The following is a 25,611-nucleotide window of genomic DNA, read 5'->3' on the forward strand; positions in this document are numbered from 1 at the left end:
GCATTAACAATTGAGTCTTTTCTGTTGGAAACCCTTAACTAGAGCAACTATATGCAAATCCAGACTGGATCCCTGCAGCCGTAAGTCTGGGCATGCTCAGCTAGGTAGAAGCTTAAGAATTTACCTAGAGTAACAAATGTTAAGCAAGAAAGGAAAACTGCCTTATAATGAAAATTCAGTCAAGCTTGGGAAAATGCATCCTGAATCACCCTTCTTTTGCCAAGTAGATCCTAGTCTATCAACTTTCTAGCAGTTGGAGCTTCTAACAGACTTTGCTTAGCCCACGTCATTTACCAGAAAAGTTCAGCCTAAAGCAGACACCCATTAGAGAAAACTGCAGCCCTAGAAGTTACTTTGTATTAGCAAGTCCTGTCAGCACCATGGTTGTAAAGTCTGTGAGGTACTAATAGCATCATTTATAAAAAAAGCTGCATTGAATTGTCATTCAGTTCCCAAAAAGGCCAAACTGTGAGACCTTCGGACTAGTTCCATTGTCTCTATTTCAGTTGTTGTATTCACACCAAAACAAACTATGGCTCTGCAATAGTCTCACTGGAAGTTCAGGGAAATCAAAACTGACCACATAAGACACCATAACAGATACTGTTACCTTTTGAAACTCTTTAGCCTTTTCTCTGTTTTTAGCATACATTTCTTGCCTTGTTTTTTCCTCCTTTCTGATTTTCACTTCTGCAAGTTGATTATAAAGCCTGTCAAAATAGTAGAAAAAACTGCATCTTATCAAGAAGTTAAGTTGCAACGAAAAAATAAGTGTTTATATAGTCTCAATTGCTGAAAATTAGAAAAGGCAGTTTTGACTCAGCTCTCCAGTAATACAGCATCTTTTCAAGTTCCTTTTCAGCTATGGCTAACAAACCTCAGGGATTCAGGGATTCAATTGTATTTTGAATTGTACATGGTATTTACTGTGCTATCATTAATAAGCACTTAAGTGCAACTATGACCTTCTCTTCGAATTTACACTAATTTCAAGAAATGACTGGCACAGCTATCTTAGACTGATAGGTTGCCAGCCATATTTCCTCCTGACAGCTCTGCAAGAGAATTCCCCATCATACACATATCACAAACATGCTTGCTCCTTTCTCCCAGCAATTCAGAGTTACGCAGTGCTCCTTTAGGGTCCGGTTGGAAGATACAAACAAAACGTGAACTAACCAGTAGCTTTCACAAGACAGATTACTTCTACTGGTTTTGTCCCAATTCCTCCCACTTGTTTTATGTAATACCTGGAAGTACGCTGGTGCATTTCAATTTCGGTAGACTTCCGATCTTCTGGAGAACACACTTTCACTTCTCCTACTTTCGTCAACTGACCAGTAGCTGCATCCTTTTTTTCTTTAAAAAAAGGAAAAAAACCCACCACACACACAAACACACACAACAACAACAAAAGAAATCTGAAATTTAAATCATTAATCCAGCCAATATATACATTTGCAGAAAACAACTGTTTCTTCTACATCCCAGTAACAGTTTATAAAGTTCACACTAGGTACTGACTAGTAATAAAAGCACGAGTCTAGGTTTTTCAGCATAACAGAAATCAAAAGCATCAGAGGTTTTAAATATGTAGTGGTGAAAAACAGTAATTTTCCTACTTCAAGACAGCACTGCAGAAAAGAAATAAGCTGACAGAACAGACTCTGTAGATATTTATTTTCAACAGAAGACTCTTCACTTTCACTCATCAGGCTACTGCCTGCAATTGCAGGCAGCTGTGCTCCTCAATAGCTGACTTCCAGTTGCCCCCATCCAGACATCAGAGATGCATCAGCTTACTTAATATGGTTGTTCTTTGATAACAACTACTATTTGCCAAGAGCCGTATGACTGTAAACAGATTGTGAAAGTGTGAAGATGAAGCCTCAGGGCCTTTACAGCACTGAAATAAGGGGTATTCCAGGCATTCAAAAAGAAGCTCTCCACATCCCTGAAAAACCCAATCAAAGAACATCCTAATCTGCAAAAGCAAGGATGCAACAGTGTGAAATCTGCTCTTTGACAGAAAGAGAGGATCCCAAATGCTTCGTCTTGCCCCCCACATAAACCTACCAGAAGTGAGAGAAGACTCCTTTCGCCTGCTTAACTTCCCAGTCTTCCTTCTTTGAAGCTGTTCAGCTTCTGGCTTTTCATTTTTCCTCTCTCTATTTTTTATTTTTTCTACCCTTTTCTGAGATTCTTCAATGAAGTTTTTCTTTCTTTTTAAAAAAGATTCTTGCAAACTTCCTGGCGTAGAAACAAACTCTAGCAACATCACTGAGAAAGAAAAAAATTCCCAACATTTCCAATTTTCAGTGAAGAACACTATCACGTTTAACTCCTCAAACATTTCAGTGTCTTTCTCCCAAAATGCTAAGCTGGACTGTTTTTATGAATTTTACTAGAAGAATGACACTATGAATAACTAGTAATTTTGCAAAACAAGTAACAATTCAGAGTTACCAAACCTGAATAACTGTAAGCAGTACTGCCAAGACAAATCCTGTGATAAATATTGTATCAAAAGCATCTTAATCCCTCAAAACAAGACGACCTGCGAAGCCCCCCTCCCAAAAGGCGGATGTTTTGTCAATCCCTCTTTGTTACTGCGGTCCATCTTGGCCAAAAAATATTTCAATATTTTACTGATGTTCCACATTATCATCAGAATAGAAATGTGACTTCCTTTAGGTGCAGAGCTTAAAGATTGACAGGAAATAAAAACAAATGAAGGTGCATATGTATGCAATGACAAACCCCATACAACACCAAAAATTAAGTATTAATTACAATATTTAAAAAAAAAAAGCATTGTAGATATTAGAAAGAATACACATATTCAAGAAAGAACAGCCTGACATTGGAAGAGACAAGTAAACACTTCCTTATCAGCAAGATGTACTATATTTGGCCTAGGTTTAATGTGCAACCCAAGCCAGAACAGCAGCATGCGCTTACCTAAGTAAAAAGCTCTATTTTTTGTGAAGGAGAGGTATATTTTATTAATGATTTTTAAATTTAGGACCTTCTCTATCTCAACCTCATTATATTGGAGTTGTACATAAGTACCTGCAGTCTGACGTGATGGAAACTGACTGTCATGAGGACTCTGGGCATTGGAAGGACTGTCGGGCCTTCTGAAAACGGAGTCATCCGCATCTGGAGCTACTGGTAAACGTTCTCTCTCCTGTTTCGAAAGGAACCATTGGTTGAAAAAGCTTAAAATACACCGCAATTTGTGCAATGGTAGTACTGTATCACTAGCATAGACTAGATACAAATAAGATGCCAGGCTCTTTTGCCGATGCAGGAACAATATCAGAAATGGATTTTGATAGTATTAAAAGGCCACTTTCTAAAAATATTTAAAACTTAAAGTTTCCTGTGCAAGTCCCTTTCCCCACCAAATTCCAATATTTTGCTCTCAGTTTGGGCTTATACAACTCTAGTGCAGCTGGTATCTGTTCTTCCTCCTGTTTTCCTTAGTTTCTCCCATCACTCTTTCACTGTTCTGCCTCTTTTCCCCATTCTCAGCCAGAAGGCAAGCGCCAAGGCCACTCCAGTACTTTTAGGATCTTCTCTAAATGCCTCCTGCAATTGAAACATTATTTTATCTGTTTTAGTCACTTAACAGATACACATTACGTGGTTTTGCTTCGGTACCCAAGCTATTTTCCCGTACCAAACCAGTGCCTCTATAATCTGTGGCCGTTGTTTTATACGGGCAAACAGCAAAAAGCATCCCATAGGCAAAGTAAAGTATGGCACTATGACGAGCTGATCGTATTTTCCCCGTGAGAAAAGAACTGCTGTGTAGGGTTGGTATAGCTCTGTCCAGTTGGATGTCTGCTTTATTCGTCTACTTTGTAGCTTTGTTTTGTCCCACCCTCTCCCCTCATTCAGATCTTAAACTTTTAAGAGATTACAGTTTAGTCTTGTAAACACAAGATACTGTGCAAGATAACTGCAAGATAGTTCTGCTTCTCATCAGAAGTTTACGCAGACCCTACCGACATGGATTTGACAGGGTAGTAATATTAAGTAATAGCACAAATTTCAATTCTTTGGATTAGATCTATCTGGAAAACATAACATCAGAACAAGTGGTGCAAGGACTTACTAATCTAGGATAGCCCTAACATTTTCTCATTTTCCAGTACTGTATTAACTGCTGTAGTGTGGCCTTTCCTTATGCTAATTAAGGAGTATCAACTCAAAACCAGAAGTATATTAGATAATCAAGATGCACCTCAGTAAAAAAACTGAATTCAGAGTGATCCACACATGCTGGGTTATTGATTTTATCTTCTTTAGTTTTCTCTTGGCTAGTACGTTCAACATCCGATTCTGCAATACTGACATCATTAGAGCTTATTAGAGTGAGCTCAGGTTCTTCCATAATACCACGCCCCGACTCAGTCTCCTAGGACATAAATTACACAAGATAACATCAGTGTAAAAAAGCAAAAAAATTACCCAAACACACACAAAATCACAAAACCACCCTCCCCCCCACAGCCACTATTTCTAGCAAAAGCAACATTTGTTAGCTTGTCACAAAGACGAGGCTTATTCACACATTCTGCCCCAAATAAAGGCAGTACCTCAGGCAATGCGTTCTTTCTCTATTAATTGATGTGTGCAGACCCCGGGACCTAAGTCCCATGTAAAATAGCCATCGGTGTAAAAAACAACCACCACCACCACCACCCACTTCTCTTTGGCTAACCTCAAGTTCAAAGCACTGATGAAATCTAGTCCCAGGATAAACTTTTTTTTTCCCCCCCCAATTACATGAAAGTTTTTTCCTTAAATAATTTAACTGAAGGGTAAACACCCTTATCTCCTTCAGGCTTCTAAACCGAGGATAAATGCTGTTGAATAATTATGCCATGTAATGCAGACGTGTGCTACCCCTACTGATGCTAACAGAGGGAGATGGAACGGAGATGCTAGAGCTCATCCAACAATCACGGTGAACCCACCCTTTTCTTTAGCAACTGTTAATTTAGTGTTATGATCTGAAAGAATAAGTAGCAAGGCAGAATTCCAGGGAACATGAAAGTCTCAAACTAGAACTATGAAGTGAGGGTTTGCAAAGTTTTCAGATACTGAAGGTCTAAAATAGGTTGGTGTAAAGTTAAATCGCTGCATAAATTACCGCTTTTAGAAATCTCAGTTTTACTCACCCACACTGGAATATGACAAGAGCCTCTGAGCACTGAATTAGAATGTTTTTTATATCTTTCCAGAAAAGAATCATTTTGTTGTACAACAGCCTGTAAATGGATGTCTGAGATGTTTAATTTGGTTTCAGTGGGATTCCTGGAAGACTTCTGTACTTCCGCAAAGCCTTGATCTGCCTTTTTCATATCTGTGTTCCACTGAGAACCCATTTCCATAATTTTGTTCCCTTTATTTCCATAAACGGATTTTTCAGTAAGCTTCACATACTCCTTATCAAATGCTTCAACAGGGAATTTTTCAGAACATACAGTCTCTTTTTTGAATCTTGCATCCTCTTTTAGTAAGTGTTCAGATAAAGTTTCATCTACCGTAACTGGTGTGATATTTAGTTGATAAAACGATCTTTGCTCTTCCAGTGAGCTTCGACTTTCATTTCGCAGATCTTCCATTGAACACTGGAGATTAACAGATTCTATGTTTCTTGCCAGTTCTTCATATTCTCTGACAGAAGAAACACAGTTCTCAGCCCCCCAATTTTTAATCCCAGGATTTTGTTCAGAAGACCTCTCTAACATAACGTTAGGGTCCACTGGCTGATCAGCACTCTGACAATGATCACTCACAGTCGATTCTAATTGCAGCGGACGGAAAGATTCTTCGGATCCTGTTTCAAAAAAAAAAAAAAAATCAGAGTCAAAATTCTAACTTAACACAACAGCATTTCAGCTTAAAAGAACCATACGTAACCACACTTTTCAGTAAGGTATAGAAAGAAATCTAGTAAATAGGAAGAAACATTTTGTATTAAAAAAAAAAGTCTGTTATCTTAAAATACCTTCTTCCAACAATCTCATTAATGTTGATATTATATACATGAATTCATTCACTGTATGACTGAACATAAAACAACTTTGAAAGATAGCATTTTTGTGTTACTTCTTACAAATGATATAGGGCCATATCCTTCCTGTGCAATGTGCTCTAGGTTACCCTGCTTGAGCAGGGGGGTTGGACTACATGATCTCCAGAGCTCCCTTCCAACCTCAACCGTTCTGTGATTCAGTGACAGATTTTCCCATTCTGATGGCATAACTATAATGAAAGCCAATGGACTTGTACCAATTTATGCTCTGCAAATAGAATCCCTTTGAGACTCTTTTAGGTCTCCAATAAAGTCTTTAAAACAGGAAGAAAAAGTAGTCATCATTACTTCTGCAGAAACTCTTCACAGTAGAAAAAAAAGAGTGGAACACTGGCTGCTGTTCCCAGAGGTTACAGTAACACACACTCGTCTTTCCCTTATGACCTAAACACGCAAATCAAGATCTTCTCAGCCTGCTGGAAAAGGGGAGAAATTGGATATTAACGTTTTAATTACCGGGGAGACATTTCAATACTACAACATCTGTCAAGCAAACAGGTTTGCCTCTTCTTTACAAATATTCCTTTGACATAAGACTGGTATGATTTGTTACATAGCCTCCAGCATTGTGCTTTTAACAGGCTTTTTCCTATAATACATAGCTGCCTATCAAATAATTCTTTAAACGTTTCCTTTAAAAAAATTTTTGCATTCTTTGACGCATGCAAAGCCTCTAGTTTTACATACACAAAGAATAAGGAATTGTCCCCTAATAAACAGCAGTAATTAAAACATTAAAATCTAAAGAGAGACTGGAGGGAAGAAATTACATTGCACTATCAGCCTTGACTAGAAGATTCTCCAGATGCCAGGCCTAAATATCAGCCTTCCTTAAAATGGCAACCCAAATTAGTTTTTAATTAAAAATAAATAAATAAATTACGTATGAGGTAAGCATTTTGTATTCCCAAAGCAATTAAGAGATGAAAATCTCTTAAGCAAGGACACAATATTGTAATTACATTTAAAGCACATGAACTGTTTTTGTGAATAATTTACAAATAGAACGTTAAAGTTGGAAGGAGCTTTTTAAATCCTATTTACTGGGACCACAGGTAGCCTCACGGTGCAAGCCATTTTATTTCATTGGCATCTGCCATCTAAGGGGAAAACACTGATTCATAAAATAGTTGCCTGTGTTTTTAAACATAAACAGTGTATGTTTCCAAGAGCTATATACAGATATATGCAAATAAATAAGATAATTAACTACACAATTCATACTGTATTTACATAGATTACTCAAAATATTGTGCTGCATTTCCTCCTGCTTGATCAGCATTCTATTAGAAGACTTTACCCAAACCCAGGTGTTTCAGCGTTGTAAATAAGAGCCTTTGAAATACTTAGGTTACTAACTGCATTTGAAATTACAACTTGGTTCTTTCTTTAGCATCCATGGAAGACCAAGATAATTTAAATTCAGCCGCAGAACATTAAAAAACTTCTCCTGTATGAGCAGCAGTTAACTTTTTAAGGCTGTTGAATCATAAATCTTTAAGCTATGGGATTAGTTATTAAATTGTCATCTAAAATTCTTTCTTCCCCACTTTATTTTGTGGATAAAGCAATTGTTCTGTAATCAAAACAGATGTCACAGCATGCAGTACATAATTATTGTTGGTGCAACTTAAGAGCAGAAAAGGAAAGTCCAATGCAATGGAAGGATACAATGTATAGAAAAATTGAGTAAGAACACCACGGTGATATTCTAACACATATGCTTTACTAATTTATTCAGTTTATGGAGTCTTCTAACTTCTTCAAATTTATAAAATGAGGAACAGACATGAACACACATTTTGGAAAAGTACCTGAACAAATTTCATCCCTGGCAGTTTACTATTCATTAGATAAATAATATCCTTTACAGCAGCTGGACTGCAAGTCTGCTTTTATATTAGTCGTAACTTGAGTAAATAAAGAACTTGAAAAATGTTAGGCGTTAACCCATTAAAAGTAGTAGGAAAGAAAGTGTAGAAGAACAGCAGCAGCACTAAGACGTTTCAGTGCAGGGTTGATATGCAAATTAAAAGTTCCCAGTGTCAACACAGCAAAGCAACCTTGAAGTTCAGTGTGTATGTATCAGCAATGGTTCGATTTTGAAGCACTGATCAGATTACACTATACATACCCAGGGTAACATTTTCTTTCGCAGACTCTTGTTCTGATGTAGCGTTGTTTGACTTGCTTGTTTCAAGATGAGAAGGCAAACTGTTCCTTTGTATGTGCAAACTGGAGTCTCCAGCTTCTTGAAACACAGACACGTCTTGACTTTTTGTTGAAAATCCTGAAGTCTAATAATAGCAAAAAAGTCTTAATTAAGATTCAGTTTCTCAGGAATATGAAGGATAAAAAAAGTTTATGGCAATATGCTCTTTGAATTACATTTCTGCTACAAACATGCTTCTAGTTCTAAATCTATCAAAAACTACTACTGTGTTTATTCCAAACAGAGTACAGTGTAGAGATCATACATTTAAATCTTGCGTAACTATTAAGCCAAAGTATTCCTTCCACCACAGCTTTTCTGTAGTACCTTGCCAAGTTCTCTGCTGTCTTGCGATATCCTGTATTGAGAAAGGGATGATGAGATATCCAAGTCAAGACTTGGTTCCAAAGGCTGAAAGTGCTGGTGATGGGAGTTAGGAAAATGTCTTTCCGTTTCAGGAAAATCAAATTCAGCTGCTGGAACTATAATAAAAAAGGTCATTTTTAACAAACGGACATCTCACACCTTGCTTCTAGATAATAATAAATAGAGCATATAGAATTCTGTAAGTATACAAACAACAGCCTGTAAAAAAAAAAAATCCTTACAACATTTAATACTTTCACTCTGATACAATGCAAGCACAAAAGAGCAAAAAACAAACACTACCCTGATTCAATTCTTTCGTAAAAGCTGAGGTCAAGAAGCAGTCTGTCTAGCACTTGTGAGACTGCATCTGGAGTACCATGTCCCATTTTCTGCTTCACATTACAAGATAGGCACTGACATACTGGACTGAGTCTAGTGAAGGGCCACAAAGATGATTAAAGGAAGGATGAAGCACATGACGTTCAAAGAGAGGCTAAAAGAACAGGGTTCGTTCAATCTTTAAGAAAAGGCTTGCTGGGGGGGGGGGGGGGGGGAAGAGGAAGAAGAGGAGGGTTAGGCACTGAAATCACATTGTTGTCCACAACATCCTAAGACATGGTATAGAGAAGACAGATTCTTCTCCAACGTGCTCAGCGGAAGACCAAGAAATAATGAACAGAAGTTGGAACAAAGGAAATTCTTGTTAGATATAAAGAAAAGAATTTCACCGTGAAGACTGTTAACCAAGTTGCCCAAGGAGGTATGGAATCTCCATGCTTGGATATATTCAAAATTTGACCGGATAAGGCTTTAGCCAGCCTTCCAAGTTGGCTCTGCTTCAGATGGAAAGAAAAATTTGGACTACAGAGCCAGAAGTCTTTTCTGATCTAGATTATTCTACAATTCTATGATTCTAGGTTTTCAAACATGCCAGGAAGAAGCGGTTCAAATCAAAATACTGGAGTTATCTATATGATAGCTAATAATTTCATGAATTGTCACCTTCTTCTATAGGGCACAGAATTCATACTAGTCTATCAGTTAGCGTTTCATCAATTATGTGACCCTATCTGAATAATAAAATATTATTATTGTCTGTACCTTCCTGATTAGGGAGAAGTTGTGCATATACAAGTGATAAGCACAGGTAACAAACAATTTAACCCCAGTAGCAGAAGCCGCACAAAACTAGGCACTGATCAGACAGATATCTGATCATATTTTCTTTTGTTGCAGTACACTACGCAGTGCAGACATACATACATATATATATATATATATGTATAAAAATATATATGTAAAACAAAGGATGAAGAATGCCATTCAAGCAAGCGATGTCATCTGCAGAATCCTTACTAGCTATAAAACGTAAGCTGAACATAAATAAGTCTAACACATAACCCTAATTAAACTTTCTCATTCTGTATGACAAGAAAGCACAACACACAAATTACTCTGAAGTGATAATTACCCTGGAAAGGAGTACTGTCTTCTGATAAAGCATTTAAATCTCCAGATGTTCCAGAAAGATTCTCTTGCCTCTGCTGCACGTTAAAAGGCAGCAAGGAATTCCAAGGGTGGCTCCAAATTCCATCTTCTGCACTGCCAGAAGACAATCCTGAAATAAAAAGGTAAAAGTTGACAGTTTTGCATATCGACCACTTGCAATCAACTCATCTGAAACCAATTCATATCCCAAAATACTCTCAACAGCTTTAGGGTTTTGTTTCTTTAACTCTCTCCTGTCAATTCTCCCACAAGCCTTCGCACAAATTGCCGCAAATCTAAGCTGGTAATACAAAATCATACACTACTCGGTGAAATTTAGCCATTTTAGAGGAGGCAGACTTAGGAAATACTGAAACAATGAAATCAGAAAAAAAAAACTAACAGTTATTTTATGCTAGCTATCATATTTATGTTTCCTGTTGCCGTTGCATATAAATATGTCAACCCTTTAACATCATCTCGAGTATCTTTATGATATAGCCAAAAAAGTTTATTCATTCGTTTACCAGAAAAAGTAATTATACACTCACCAAGTGTAACAGGAAAATACAGCTAGTCTCAAAAAATGTATTCATGCGCTAAGCAAATGAAGTGTTAGGGAATTTTTTTCCACAACAAACCATCAACAAAAAAAGCAAAGCTGCAAGTGACAAGCAAACGTAAGCTCTTAACGTTTGCTTTTTATGTCAGTTACACACATATTTGTCACATGAATTAGGAAGCTTCATATGCAGAAAATAAGTTACCCGTTTAGAAGATTAAAGTTAAAATAGAGGCCGAGTAGCTCAAAAAGTTAGTCTTTAAAAACTGATTTATACATATGGAATAACTCATACGCATATAAGTGCGTGTAAGATCAGACACAAGTCAGATTAAAACTTTTAATAAAATGGCATTATTTTCAAAAACAAGCTGATGCCATGTTAACATCGAATAATTTTCTGGGGAATGTATGTTTATAGCTTTTTTAGCCTCAGGTGAAGAGACAGACTGCAAGCAATCTTCTTATAAAATACAAAGAATCTTTATAATTCATTCCTCTGTATATCAAGCATTACCACTTGTGAACAAGGGAAGTGGATAGGACTAGTGTCTACGTTGAGACCTGTGGTTTTATTTACTTAAGATTTTCAGTTAAAACGTTAATACTGTGTTAATTACTGTAATTACGCAGATATCAGAACAATACTCTTAGCAGCAACAAAACAACTATATCTCTGTAACAACCTACAGTCTACAATGATTAGAAAACTTCCATCAGTATCTTCTGGGGGTTAAACTTCTTAAAATTTTGCCACCTGAAAATTTTCAGTGTTACAGTTGCTGACCAAGTCTCAGAATAACACACTGACTTTGGCAAAGGATATTAGGTTAAATTATCATGGAAGTCAAATCAACAAGCACAGAAAGCGTGTATTCCAGTTGCACTCTATTCTGCAGGCCACATTAACCATTCTTAAATTCCATACTAATCCTTAACAGAAGAACTTACTTCCAGTGATTTAGATCCACGCTCCTACAAAATAAGGTAAACGACACAATTTTCCATTGACCAAAAAAAAAAAAAAGTTTACCAGTGTCAGCCGGGCTTGCGTCCAATATTTCACTAGCCAAAAAGCTTCCAGTGGAAATTGTTGACGACAAATCACAGGGTCCTCCTTCCATGAAAGGCTCTGAACCTAAGTTTATGGGTACTACTTTAGAAAGTACTTCCTAGGGAAGAAATAACATATATAGTATCATATAGTCAGATATCCATAGTTCAAACTATGCAAAAAACATGCCTTTTATTCTGAGCTCAGTTCAAGTGTAGAAACCTTCATTTTTTTTTTTTAAATAGTCAGGCAAATACACGTTCATCATTGCTCAGTACAACACATTCACATCCAGTCTCAGACATCTCACTCCCCCACCCCCCAACACACATGCTCACACACTCACACACACTCTTATTAAGCTTCTCAGAATTGTGTACAAATCATAGCACCTGGAAGATTAGTTTTATCTTCTGGTGGTCAGATTTGGCTATTTCTCATCACAGACCCACTTCAGTAGAATTGTAGATCTCAGAGGAATACAGAGGCAATACATGAAAGACTCCAGAATTTCTCAAGTATTTGCAAGACTGTGCCTTTGGCATACAGGAGATGGACTTAAGTTTGTTTTAATTCTACTTTATGCATCCAAAAAATAACATCAAATATCACTGTCCTTAGTTTTGAGGGTAAGCTCTACAGAAAGTCACAAAACATGGAATGGGGGTTCTTATACTTCTGAGTTTACAGGGATGAGAAATGTCAACATTTCACTTTTCCCCCAATCTTTGGATTAAAGCATTAAGGGAAAAGACAAACAAGCTAAGAAATCTAGCATTTTTTAATTATATACTACCTTTTTATATAAGTATAAAACCACTACTTTTGAAATACTACTACTATTTTATCTACTGACAAAATGACTGGATCTGCAGGTGTGGTAAGAGCACTAGATATCATTTACCTTGACTTTGGTAAGGCTTTCAACACTCCCAACACTCTCATACGTCAGTTTGCATGCTACAATCTGCACAGATGAACAACCAGATGGAGAAAACACTGGCTGGACAATCAGGGTCAGAGGATAGCGATGGGTCATGCTCTACCTGGAGGCAGGAACAAGTGGGGTCTATCCAGAGACCTGCCCTATTTAACATCTTTGACAATGACCTGGAAGAGGTGACAGAGTGCACTCTCATGTTGGCAGATGACATCAAGTCGGAGGGACACCAGCTGACACGCTTGAGGGCAGGGCAGACTTCCAGAGGGACCTCGTCAGACTGGAGAAGGGGCTTCCAAGAACATTATGAAACTCGGCAAGGACAAATGCAAAGTCCTGCACCTGGGAAGAAGGAACCCCCTGAAACAGTCCAGGCTGGGGACAGACTACCTGGTGAACAGCTCTGCAAAAAGGGACCCTGGAGTGTTTTGGCAGACAGTAAGATGAGCATGAGTCTGCAGCGTGCCCTGGCACTAATAAGGGTCAGCAGCATCCTGGGCTGTATGAACAGGAATATCTCCCAGTAGATCAAGGGAAGTGTTTATCCCCCTTCACTTGGTGCTTGCTACACTGCATCTAGAGTATTGCATCTAGAGTATTACATCTAGCCTTGGGCCCTTAACACAAGACAGATGTTGACCAGATAAGAAGAGTTCAGAAAAGAGCCACCAAGATGGTCAGAGGGTTGTGGGGCACTTGTCCCGTGAGGAGAGGCTAGGGCAGCTGGGCCTGTTCAGCGTGAAGAGACAGCTGGGAGGGGGCAGGCCTAACAGCAGCCTGCCAGTACCTACAAGGTTATCGAGAAGATGGAGCCAAGCTCTTCAGTGTTGCATGGCAGCAGGATGAGAGACAATGGACCTAGCTTGAAACAGCAGAGGCTCAGACTGGATATCAGTAGCAACCTCCTTCCACCAGGAGGACAGCCAAGCATTGCAACAGGCTGTTCAGAGAGGCTGTGCAATCTCCACTCTCGAAAGTTTTCGAAACCTGACTGGATAAATCCCAGAGCAACTTGGTCCGTTCTCACAGCTGACCCTGCTGTGAGCAAGCAGTTGGACTAGAGACCTCCCTAGGTCCCTTCCAGCCTGAATTATCCTATCATTCCAATAGCTCCATTCGTGTTTTTGAGCATTCTGGAAATATAAGATCCAATTCTCACAAACGCACATTCTTAAAGCCAACAAAAATATGGCATACTTTCATTTCTGCACACCATCTTCATATTCATATTTCAGATAAATACATCATGAAATAAAGAGTAGATTACATTATGTGGTTATTTTGATATGACTAACCATATCATGGAGTCTGAATGATGGTCCAGAATGTGTTATAACTCCACTTCCAATTTCAGGAGCAAGAACTGGCAAATCTTGAGCCACAGGAGAATCCTGGGACCAGGCTGAACAGAAATTCAATAGAAGCAGTCAGCAGTAGAAAACAACTTTGAGTTCAGAGTTAGCAACTTTTTTCTTTTTGAACACCAGATGGCAATAATACTCTATTGTTGCTTTCTTCACTGCATTGATTTTACCCGTGCTCACCCTTTCTTCTCACTTGTAATAAATACACTTTCTGCTTCACTGCAGCACTATGAGAACAACTCAGTTGGTAAACTGAGTGATTCTCCTTAACCAGCCTTTTGATGATTTCTAATTATCATGATTGCTTTCTGAAGAGTCTGCGGAAAGAGTAAAAACAAATGCTTTGCAGAAGGAAATATGGCTTTGGTAGTATCAACGTAACTATTTAGTTGGGGGGGGGGGGCCTTTTACCCTCTACCATGGCAATAATTACAAAGAATAGTGCACATTCAAAGTAAATCAGAAACACTGAAATATCTCAGTGCAGCATGATTCCTCCTGCAGAACCAGTAAGATCATAATGCACTTACAAAAATAAGGATGTTCCATATCTGGGGAAAAAGCATTGCAGCAGCACCAGAAAAATGTAATGCGAGATAAAATTTCCTGCTGCAAATAACTCTAAAGCATTCTTTTCTTGAAAATTATTACTGGAAATTAAAATAAGCATTAAATATCAAGTAGAAATTGCAATTAAACAGTACAAGTTCATGTGTTTCCTCCCAATTCTACAGGGGCTGCTAATGAGAGAGACATTTCAAATTCCAAGCATTTCTAAGGCTCTGTCCTTCAGCAGATCTCACAGTGTTTTGCTAATTCTAACACTAATTTGTAGGTTGCATAAACTGAAACTCGGGCTCCATCCTCTAGTAAGAAATTACATGTTCCATTTTTTCCTACTGTACAAATAAAGCAGGAGACATTTCCTCTGTAAGGCAACACGAGATAAGTATCCATATGGTGTGATACCTACACATCTCAATCAACATGAAACATTTTAAAATTGCTTTTTTTCCTTGAAATGAATCTGAGGTTTTTCTCCAGCTACTGTCATCTAGCACTCTCCTGGGAGAAAGTACAAGAAATGAAAGGAAATAACAGCTAAAATAAATATGTTGGGATTGAAAAGAGAAATTCATCTATTCTTAATTTATTATGTTTTTACCTTAAATGCTAACCGACAGATCGCCAAGTAAAGGGTAAAGAGAAACTATCAGACAGACTCCACCCCCACCAACAACTCTGCAGAAATTCCTAGTAGGCTTGATCCTGATCATTTATGACATTTTGCTCAGTAACTGAGCAGGCATCGGCAACAGAATTTTCAAATAAACGTGAAGACTGGAAGAACAATAAACAATCAGAGTAACAGTACAACTGCAAAAATTGTCTGATTCTCCAGCCAAGCTGGTCTGCTAAACAACACTGTTCCAAGATAGGTAAAATCATAGAGCCAAGAGCACAAAATAGTGGTTTCCGATTCATTTTCTGTAAGCGCCTGACAAAGCTCTCCAGGTTCTTGGGAAAAGACTTGAGGTCTGAGTACGACAGGTGACAAAGAGCTCCCTGGGGGTGTGCGGCAGTAGCACGACCGAGACTAGAAACACTGCAGAACTCTGTTCTTTGGATCAGAGCACAGCAGAGCTAGAGAGGGCCATGAAAATGACTGAGGCCTTGAAAAAAAAATTCCATCAGCAAAACTGCAGTCCTGTCATCTCTCGATATTTACATCTCCCCACTGGAAAAAAGATGCAAGAGACTTCTCAACTCAGAGGAACTAATGACAAGCAGCAGTGATTAGAAATAGCTGTACGGCATACTGAAAAAGGAAACAGAGCATTTACTTTAAAACGGGATAAAAAAAGAACACTGGAACAAGCTGCCACAGAAAGTAACCAATTCTCTATTTCTATACAATGTTGATTTAAAGATACCAAGTCTTCTGAAAGAAATGCTGTACTTTGCCAGATAAAGGGTATCAGAGTGACAGGTAATAATTTAGATTACAGAAGAGATTAAGTCATCTCATACTCTCTTGTAGTTAAACTCTATGAAGAGCTACGCTACAAATGTTTTATTACTACACAGTAATAACGTACACTGTTCTTGTGATATTAATACAAGAGATGAATAGTAGTAATTTCATGCTATAAGCCAAATTAATTACCGATTTCAGAGTGAAAATAAAACACACTTGTATCTCATGAGTTTATTATAATAGCCTTAAGAATTTAGTATTTGGTGGCTCAAAGGAGGCTTATTTCTTCCCCATCCAAAACAACAATGCAACATTCTTGCTCGGCACCACTGACTTCTAGATGAGACTTTCATATTTTAACCTCCTGGCCACCATGCTGGGACAAACAATCCATATTAAAAGACTGAGGCTGCATATCCAGAATGCAATTTACTCAACAGAAATTGCAGTAAGATAGCAGCAATTATTTTGGGGTGCAATTTAGAAGATAAAAGCCTGAACAACAAATCACTTGAAGGTAATGAAAAAACAGGGATTAGTTCAAAGCCAACGAGGGATACAAACAGAGAAGAACTATGTCAACAGATGTACTCCACCCTAGTTTGCTATATTGACAATAGATAAGACAATCTGTTGCAACACTGCATTATGGACAAATACTGAGGACGAAGAAAAATAAATTGAAATCTTTGGGGGTTTTTTGTCTGATCCAGGCTAACCTGTCACGCATGGAGTAACACCTCTGTTTAGGGTGGCAATACATGAAGACAATCACATCTGCTCAAGGGGACTGTTAAAGAGGAAGATGAATACCGAGGGAGAGGTTTATTGGTACGCAAGGCAGAACTGTGAAAGCAGATGTATATATCAAATCTAGTCACTATTTCCAGATTGATTACGGAAATGAGGCTTATGCAATCAAACTGCCTTAGCCTTCACTTAACGTGTCTTTCTGGGGAAATCGAGGTACTTCTGTCACATACGGACAAAGCCTACCCTCAGAGGTGCAATCTCTGATAAAAGCTCTTCGTAAGATAAGAGAGACCAGAACTAGAGTAATCCTTGCATTACTGCAACATTCTTCTGTCATAGCCAACAGCCAATTCCTTCAATAACGTTTCTTCGAGCTAAGGTTAAGACTTGGCTTCCTGTTTTTTGCCTCGATTACGATTTTTTTTTAAAAGGAATTTCAAAGGTGTGTCTACGTCTACATTAGCACTTTAGCACTCCAGAGTTCTGTTATAGCATGAATTTGCCTTTTGTCTGCACAAGGAGTCATTGGTTACTGACTTGGGCACACCACCAGCCTGCTCAAAGGATTTTCGTACTCGGTGAAGCCAATGTTGAAACTGCACGAGAGTAACATCCAGAGCTGCCCACGAGCAGTCTGGACAGAAGGTATCAGCCTCAGGAGGAAAACACATCATCTGCAACACTCTCCAGCTGTTTGCTCCCTATCCAGGCGTGGGATTTTGTTTGCAATGGCAAAGCAGTCAGGTGATACAAAGCAGATTTCTTTACAGACAACACTGCTAGATACAGATACAAAGCACCTACCCTGGATGAGTGGTAGCTAACTGGCAATGAAGTTCACTCCGATGGAGACACACGTTACAAGAACGGTAATGGATCAGAAAAAAGCAACCCCTCAGTACTTCTGAGACTTACGCTTATTAAAACACCTCTTTTTACACTTAAAATTGAACAGTATTTAAATAGCGCTGCCCAATCTTTAGCAAGTCAGATCAAACACAATAAATAAATAGTAGCAAAATTAGCAATATTTAATGGTACTCATATAATTCCTCAAAGGAAGAGGATTTGCTCACCTGGATCATATGATTTTTCAGTCATCAGTATCTCTTTTAATAACCTACTTGACTGCTTATTTTCCCTTGGACTTTCACTAGGGATTTGTTCTTCACGGTTTGTTACGCTCCCAGGTAACCTGCCATCTTTGTGAACAGCACGATTGTAACAGCTAACATATGCAGACTCCCCAACAGCTGAAATGGGAGAAGATTCTCCACCAGCAGAATCTACTTTATCTGAGTTTAAAACATTTGTAATCCGTTTAAGTATAGAAATGCAGTGTTTTGCACTTCATGAAAGACCGTGTTAAGATGCACATACTATTCCAAAGAAATAATTTAGTGAATTTGTACAGTTCTCTATTTTAATAAAGCTAACCATTCAGGCAATGAAAACCTCTGTATAACAGTTTAGATGCAGATTTTACAGGTCACAGGACTTCTCAAAAAGTAATTCTTAAACTAAATTATTCTGCCCTCTCCCCCAAAAATCAAACCCAACAAGTTTTCCATACAGTAACTCCATCAAAACTTTTGGTGATTTCACTAGTGGTCAGTTTCATTCCTTCATTAGCCAGGAAGACGTCATAAGCACATTTTTATTACCTGAGTAACTATATGGAGACTGTAATAGCTCAACATAGCTGATTCCACTAATTCTCTTGATAGGGTATATTTTTAAATTCATGAGTCATTCTCATGGTTATTCTTTGAAACTTCTTTTTTTTTTTTTTGCAATAACCTGTTTGAAATGTTGACACCGTCACCAAGTTCATTTCAGAAGCAACTGCATCATTACCGAATCCAGAGACAATATAACTTCTCTGCTCTAGGTCCAGGTTTCTCTCATTTGTACAACCACAGATCACAATAATCCCTTCTTGCCATAGAATCACATTAAAAACTTCAAGTGTAGTTTATTATCTACCATGACCAATGGTTAAATAACAGAGGAATAAAAACACCTGTTGATCACAAAAGGCTTACTCACCAAACAAGTATTCCCAACTCTAGAACTCTATTGGGCAATTTGTCAGAAAAATCTTTGGTAGTTACTTTTTTATTTTTATGTTTTAATCAAAACGTGTGCTACTAAGCCAAGCGCAGTATGAGTGTGCAAATGTATTTCAAACAAACACATTGCCAACTGGAACCTTTTATCTAATCAAGGTATCAAATTGGTTTGACAAGAATTACTCTGCATAAACTGATGCTGACTAGCTTTAATTACTTGTCTTTAATTAAGAAAAGTCCCATATCAGCTGTTTCATTATTCTGCTCAAGATCAATGCCAGCCTGGCAGGTCTGTAATTACTTGGGTTGTTCTGCTTACCATTTTAAAAACACTGGCACAACACAAACTCCCTAAAACATGCAAAGAATTGTAGCTGTGAAGAGACCTTCCCCCCCCTCCCCCGCTTCCTCAAGGGAAAAAAAAAGTTAAATGTTTATATTTAGAAAATATTATTTTGTTGTACATCTTAGACAGTGTTGCACAGAATTCTAAAACAATGCACACATACTTATAGCTATTACCACCTTCTATAAAGTTGTTCTTCAAAATTGTTACAAAGATCGTTTTGTAATTGAAAAAATTAAAGAGCTCTTTCAGAAAAAAAATTTCTGTAGCCACTTGATACTAACTCCTTGCTTAAAAGGTTTCACATTCGCACTCTAGGTGTGCTCCAAATCTTTAAATACCCTTCCCTCAACTCCGATGATTCTCTTTTCAATTAATAGATATATTTACACATATCTGATTAAATCCTCAAATTAAATAGGGCATGAATAGTTACATTCACTGTACACATTGAGTCCAGAATACATAATCTTTACTCTGAAAGGAATTCTAAACAAAGATCCTGCTCATTTCATTATACAGAGGGGAGGGAAAAACAAGTTAAGTACTGGAATTACGGTGAATTTCCTTTTTAGTGAGTGTTTTGACTCTGCTTTTCTAGATATATACCTGATAGAATAAGTTTTTTGCAACTATAACTCAGAGTTTGCTGGAATATAAAAAAATTATGCCATAGTAAAGGCAACAGTATCAGCAAATATTTCATGATCAATCACCTTACACACTCTGAAGAATAGGTTTTTTTTTTTGTTCTCCAACCTGTACTTCTCAGAACAAAGAACATAATAAATATCTTACCTTCAAAAGAAATGTTGCAGCTCCTCGGTGTGTCTATTTCTGGTATAACACTAAGTTCATGTTGTTCTAAATCAAGCCCTAACCTGACTTTTGTCAGAGGTGGTCTGGAAGATCTCCACTTCTGTTCTTTATATTCAAACTTCTTAGGCTGCTCTGTAAAATAAAGTTGTGTGTTTTAAATTCCCCTAGCACGCTGCAATAACATACCTTTTGAATTTGCTTTGGGAGATGGGAGAGAACTCCATCTCAACTGAAAAAATGAGAAAAATTATTATAATGAAAGATATTACACAGCCCTACCAGTTTGTCCAGTTGGACTGATGCATTGTGAAATCATTTCATTTTCATGAAATTCACTCGTATCACAGTTCTCTTGATGGCAGTTTTCTGAGCCTTGCAAGAAGTCAGTCATATTAATACAGTCAGGCTTTTCTGCCTGTGTCCCTTCTTTGTTTGTGCTGGAATGTCTTACCTTAAAAGGAAAAAAAAAAAGAAAAAGAAACTATATTTATACTCATTTATTAAATCGGCGATCCTTTTTGAGTATTCCACGAATTGTCGATGATAATATTGAGTATTTTGAGAGAGAAATTCAAGAACGCGAGGTACTGGACAGACTCCTTCACCTTATAAAAGCATTTGGACATGTAAGTATTTCATTTAGCTCTACAGACCTAATTTACTAAAATCTGATTAGTTATATATTAAAGGCCTTTGCTAGATTAGATTAGAATAATCAGTATTTTTAATAGGACTGTTTCTTGAAACGTCTGCTTTGTTTTCCATTACTGACATCAGGAATTTTAGCTGTCGGAAGACAGCAGATGATGAGGACAGGACAGGGATTGAAGACAGTTTTTTTTCTAAGATACCTTCAGTTAAAAACAGAGAGGCAGAAGGAGCTTCTTTAGGAATAAGTTTGCAACTCAAAAATAAACTTGTTTTTTCTCCTAGAAATAAGTGAATAAGTACAAGAAATACAAAAGAATAAATACAGAAGTAAGCAAAAGTACAGGTTGAGTGTAACTGCCAAATCAATTTCCCTGTTTGTACATGTAAAAAAGACAGAACTTCTTTTTTTTTTTTAAACTGTCTGTTCAAAATGCTTAGTATATCCTCAAGGAATTATTTAAAGATTTTTAAATAAGAGCTGTTTTACACACCAGCTGCACTTCTGGAGTTGAAGAAAACTATGCCTGCTTGTATGGTACTTCAGACAATGCAACTGTTTCAATAAACATTACATTCAGAAACCAAATATACAGAAGTTTCTGTAAAATTTCTGTTAAACTGAACAAAACAGCTCTCATGAAACAGAGCTACTGATTACAAATCAGAAGTCCTAATTCAAATTTTCATTTTGGCAAATGATAAAGTATCAACACTCCACAGGATACTCTACTGCTTGGTAGAGTGCGCTCTAAGTTTGATCACCTACTAGCAGATGATTCACCACGCATCATTTATAAATCTTACCTGCTTGTTCAGAATTTCTTTCAAAGCCTCTTGCTGTCTCTGCATTTGTTCCTTCAATTTATCCTGCTTCCTTATAAGTAGTTGTTCTTGTATTTTTTGTCTAGAAAGAAGAGCTTCTCTTTGTGCATCTAGCTGCTCCTGCAGTTCTTTCAAATACTTTTGCTGAGCTTGGATGCTCTCTGACGAGGCCAATACTCTATCCCTTAAATTTAGTATATTAGAATAATTTAACAAAGATGCATCTCCACTTTTTGATATCAACATCTCCGGAACACCCTGGGCTTTAGGTTCTTCCTCAGATAAAGTCACAGGCTGAAAAAGAGAGGGGGGTTGTTCAAAGCTTGTTTGGATACTGTTCTCTGCAGATCCCTGCCGATACTCCAAAGAATCACTTGAGGCTGCCTGAGCTATCCAAGATCTCTTTGTTGGTAAAAGGGATACCGTAACCGGAGGCTCTTCTATAGCTTCTGTCTCTGTTTGATGCTTTGACACCTTCTGAGATAATGACTCCTTATCAAACCCAACTGTTTGTGAAAGCTCAGCAGAATATTTTGCAGGCAAAATAAATCTAGCCTGTGGTATGTGGGCTTCTGGTCGCATCGTGACAGTGGGGACATCTTGCAAAGCCATAACTAACCCTGACGGTATCTCAAACAGAGATGAATCTCTGACTTGAGTATTGGAGGTTTCCAACATTCCCACTTGTTCCTGTGGAGGAGAGCTACATGGCAAATGAACTGCTGCTTGACTCAATTTTGATGTTTCTAAAAACTGCACATGTCTACCAGGACAAACATCATGCACTTCCTCTTCATGTTTCTGTGAAGATGGTTTTTCCAACACATGCGGCGCTCCTGAAAACATAGGTAGGGACTGGCTATACTCTTGTGCATGAACTTGTTCAGACAACTGGTGTTGTGTTGGATGTACTCCTTGCTTCTTTAGGACAGGTTCAGAGGCAGACTTTAAATTAACTGATTTCGTTTCTGCAGAACTTAAAAGTGTTACAGGAATACTTGGGTATCTTTGCTTCCATTTATTCTGATACTCCTGTAGACACTTTCTAGCTTCTTCAACAGTCTGTTTATGCAGCCTAAATAGAATAAAAATATGCATCTTTCCTAAGCGGTGCAAAGAAACAGCAGTTTCGATAATAAAATCATTTCAAAATTACTTTGAAATGGTCAGCTTAGACTTCCATTTCATACCGAAACTTACCTGTTTTGCTCTAGAAGACGTTGTTGATAACTACGAATCACCTGTAAATGAGTGACTTCTCTAGGACTTCCATTTCTTGGCACCTCAGTAGTTCCAGTCTAATCAAAATTAAATAATTTTAAGTGGAAATATGCAAATAATTCCCAAAAAAGCTATTAAAGCAACATTAATCTTAAGCAGTATGTTATTTCTCCTCCTAAGCCTACAGGGGATACTCTGTACCACTGTTTGTCTCTAGGACTATGCAGAGATATCATTGGTCTTTGGATATTGGGTTATCACATGAAATAAGCGCTTCTACTTCAGCCAAAAGGAAGCTTTTGTATGCAGGAACTTTTGACTCATGGCCTGAGAATCTAAAAAGAAATCTTGATTGTTAAAATTTAAAGTGGGAAATTCGCTCTCTGGATTTTTATTACTAAAGAAAAAACACTTTTAAGATACTTCACCTCATGTTCCCCCTCCTTCTGTTCGTCTGTGAAAGGACTGATGCTGCTTTGTACCAGTTCAGCTTTCTCCTCTTTTTCTTTTTTCTTAACCTCCTCCAAACAGCTTTGCATTTGGATCTTGAGAAAATCAGCCTCCAGACATGCTCTCTTTTCTTCAATTTGTTTAAGTAAAGCCAGCTGTTCCTGTTTCTGTTGCTCTATTTGTTCATTCTATTGAAAAGAAAGGAGGGTGAATCTCCAGAAATGAATAAAAAAAAGAAAAGAAAAAAAGGCTGTCACAAATTACAATAAAATTTCTACTGTAAAAGGCATTTCCCAAACTGTAAGAGGAGTTAAAAAAAAGCTCCAAGACTTACAAAAATAATTTATTCGGCCAGCTAAATAGTCTTAATAGTCTCTGAACACATAACATTATACTACCCACTCACTATTGCAGAGTTATCTGCTATCAAATTAGTAGAATCAAATCAGAATTTAAGCACTGAAGATACATTACAATTTTCCAGAGACTTCAAAGCTGTTCTCTTTTTTAGATTGAATCTGGAAGTCTGTTTTGCATTTTACAGAGCTTCTCATCAGGAGTTAAAAGCATTTAAATATTAATTCAAGTCTCACAATATTTATGAAATAGCTAATATAAAAACAATTTAAGAGCATTCCATAAATATGCAAAATGGTTTGCTTATTTTTATTTTCTTTCCAAGTTATTTATTAGCTACAAATCACTGATGCATCCAGGCACAGCAACAGTATACTACTTTTGGAAAGGAAGTGAAAAAAATTCAAAGTGCTGGCAAAGACGAACGGGACAACAGATTAATATACTGAAGCGATTCTGAGACACTGAATGATCACTTTTGGGCTTCACTTCTGTAGCTCCTGTAGTTCACTAAAAATGGAGAAATGACAGCTTTTGTGCATTTACCTGTTAATATTTATATTTAATTTGCCAAGGAATACAAACTCAGGCTCTGTTAGCATAAGATATCTTATATGTAGTGTAAGATAATTAGACTGCAATGGATGAAGTTTTATTGAATACCTGCCGTGAGGCAGTCAGAACGAGGACCAGAGAAATGGCAACCTGAGAAAAAGTTCACCCTGAAAACTGTTATGTGAGCCTAGCAACCTGTACCTGGGGGTGAAGAGCGGGAGAAAATTGCCATTAAAGGTGGTAGCCATACTTTCAGGGATGATCGACTGCATTTTTTTTTCTTTACTAAAATAATAACATTTCAAATTTTTACCTTTCCTGACTCACTGAATTTTAACTCTACAGTTTAAGGTAGCATTAAGACCTAAATTAATTCCCCCCCCTTTTTTTTTTTTTTAAATGATGAATCCCTACATAAGTTGTAAATCTAGGATACAATGAAATATAGAAAGTTTTTATATAAACTTATTACCCAAACATAATAAATATATCATTCAAAAAGACTTAAGTTTTCGCATTTGCTTTTTTTAAGTAATAAGGAGACAAACTATTCGAGGTTTGTAGGCTTTTTCTATCATCACTCTAGACAACCCCAGAAACCTTACTATGTTATTATGCAGGCTTAAAGTTCTCACATAATTGTGTATTGTTGACTACCATCCTCTCTAAAGCAAATATATTAACCTACACTTAGGATTCTAATATTTTCATAGGGCAGCACCCCTTGGCTATAGCAGTTGCTAGATTTTAAAAAGCAGTTTCCCCCCCCCCCCCCCACTGTTCTAAGCTCCAACTAGAGCTCAGTGATTTTAAAAAAGCTGACAATACACAGAGATGAAGCAGAGAAAACATTACAGTAAGAATTTATGTAAGAGATAGAAGCATGTTAAAAGGGACTATGGCTGTTTTATAACCCGAAACATTTTATCAGTCTTCTGTAAATCACTTATATTGCATCTGAGATGGGGAGAACCCTCACACGTATATACACACACTTACCCATTTTTGTCTTTCCTCTTCCATTCTAATTTTAGCTGCTTGCTCCTGAGGATGAATTAGGACTGATTTTTCAGCTACAACTGTATCTTCCAACATTTCCACGGGGTCTGAAACATGCATGTTATTTAACTGTAAGTACAGTCAGAGAGGACAATATTGCTCACATTGAGATTTGAAAGCATAAGACTGCTACCTGGAACATAAACTGCAGCTTGGAATCAACTTCCATTACCAAATTCATAAAACTATTCTAGAAATTAACATCTTCTTCTATTTCCAGCTGCTACAGAGAAAGCAGCAATAGTTACATCTCAAAAGCCAGGCCCTGGATCTTTCTTACGTCTTCCTTTAGACTGTCATAACCTCTCTAAACAAAACATATAAGCAGCTCTTGAAAAGATTCCCATCTCTATCCCACTCTGCCTGTCTCAGCGAGCTGGAGAATTAGATTTTTGTATTATTTAAGCCCTTGCTGGCCCTTTATCAT

General features: G+C 37.5%; 1 protein-coding gene and 1 non-coding gene across 5 annotated transcripts in view; both read right to left on the minus strand.

The window, feature by feature from the left end:
- The window catches only part of CEP295 (centrosomal protein 295), a 45,703-nt gene that overhangs the window by 826 nt on the left and 19,266 nt on the right, over positions 1-25,611 (minus strand). For 2 of the 4 annotated variants that reach the window (XM_068930484.1, XM_068930485.1), the window contains exons 11-25: positions 25,125-25,231; positions 23,192-23,401; positions 22,743-22,840; positions 21,525-22,617; positions 20,349-20,520; positions 20,049-20,201; positions 14,033-14,139; positions 11,777-11,915; positions 10,165-10,311; positions 8,652-8,806; positions 8,247-8,409; positions 5,193-5,854; positions 4,253-4,426; positions 3,073-3,190; positions 1,660-2,280 (exon numbers count right to left, since the gene is read on the minus strand). In XM_068930484.1, coding sequence (XP_068786585.1) covers positions 1,784-2,280; positions 3,073-3,190; positions 4,253-4,426; positions 5,193-5,854; positions 8,247-8,409; positions 8,652-8,806; positions 10,165-10,311; positions 11,777-11,915; positions 14,033-14,139; positions 20,049-20,201; positions 20,349-20,520; positions 21,525-22,617; positions 22,743-22,840; positions 23,192-23,401; positions 25,125-25,231 — 3,995 coding nt within the window. In that variant the 3' untranslated portion in view covers positions 1,660-1,783. Of the gene's footprint in view, positions 1-610; positions 711-1,250; positions 1,360-1,658; positions 2,281-3,072; positions 3,191-4,252; positions 4,427-5,192; positions 5,855-8,246; positions 8,410-8,651; positions 8,807-10,164; positions 10,312-11,776; positions 11,916-14,032; positions 14,140-20,048; positions 20,202-20,348; positions 20,521-21,524; positions 22,618-22,742; positions 22,841-23,191; positions 23,402-25,124; positions 25,232-25,611 lie in introns of those variants that run through there. The other 2 variants (XM_068930486.1, XM_068930487.1) reach the window with 2 other exon arrangements.
- Positions 12,162-12,246, minus strand: LOC138065885 (small nucleolar RNA U2-19). The gene has a single exon (XR_011138930.1). It is a non-coding gene; the product is annotated as a small nucleolar RNA U2-19 (small nucleolar RNA).

The sequence above is a fragment of the Struthio camelus genome, chromosome 1 (assembly GCF_040807025.1).
Source record: "Struthio camelus isolate bStrCam1 chromosome 1, bStrCam1.hap1, whole genome shotgun sequence".
NCBI classification, from domain to species: domain Eukaryota; kingdom Metazoa; phylum Chordata; class Aves; order Struthioniformes; family Struthionidae; genus Struthio; species Struthio camelus.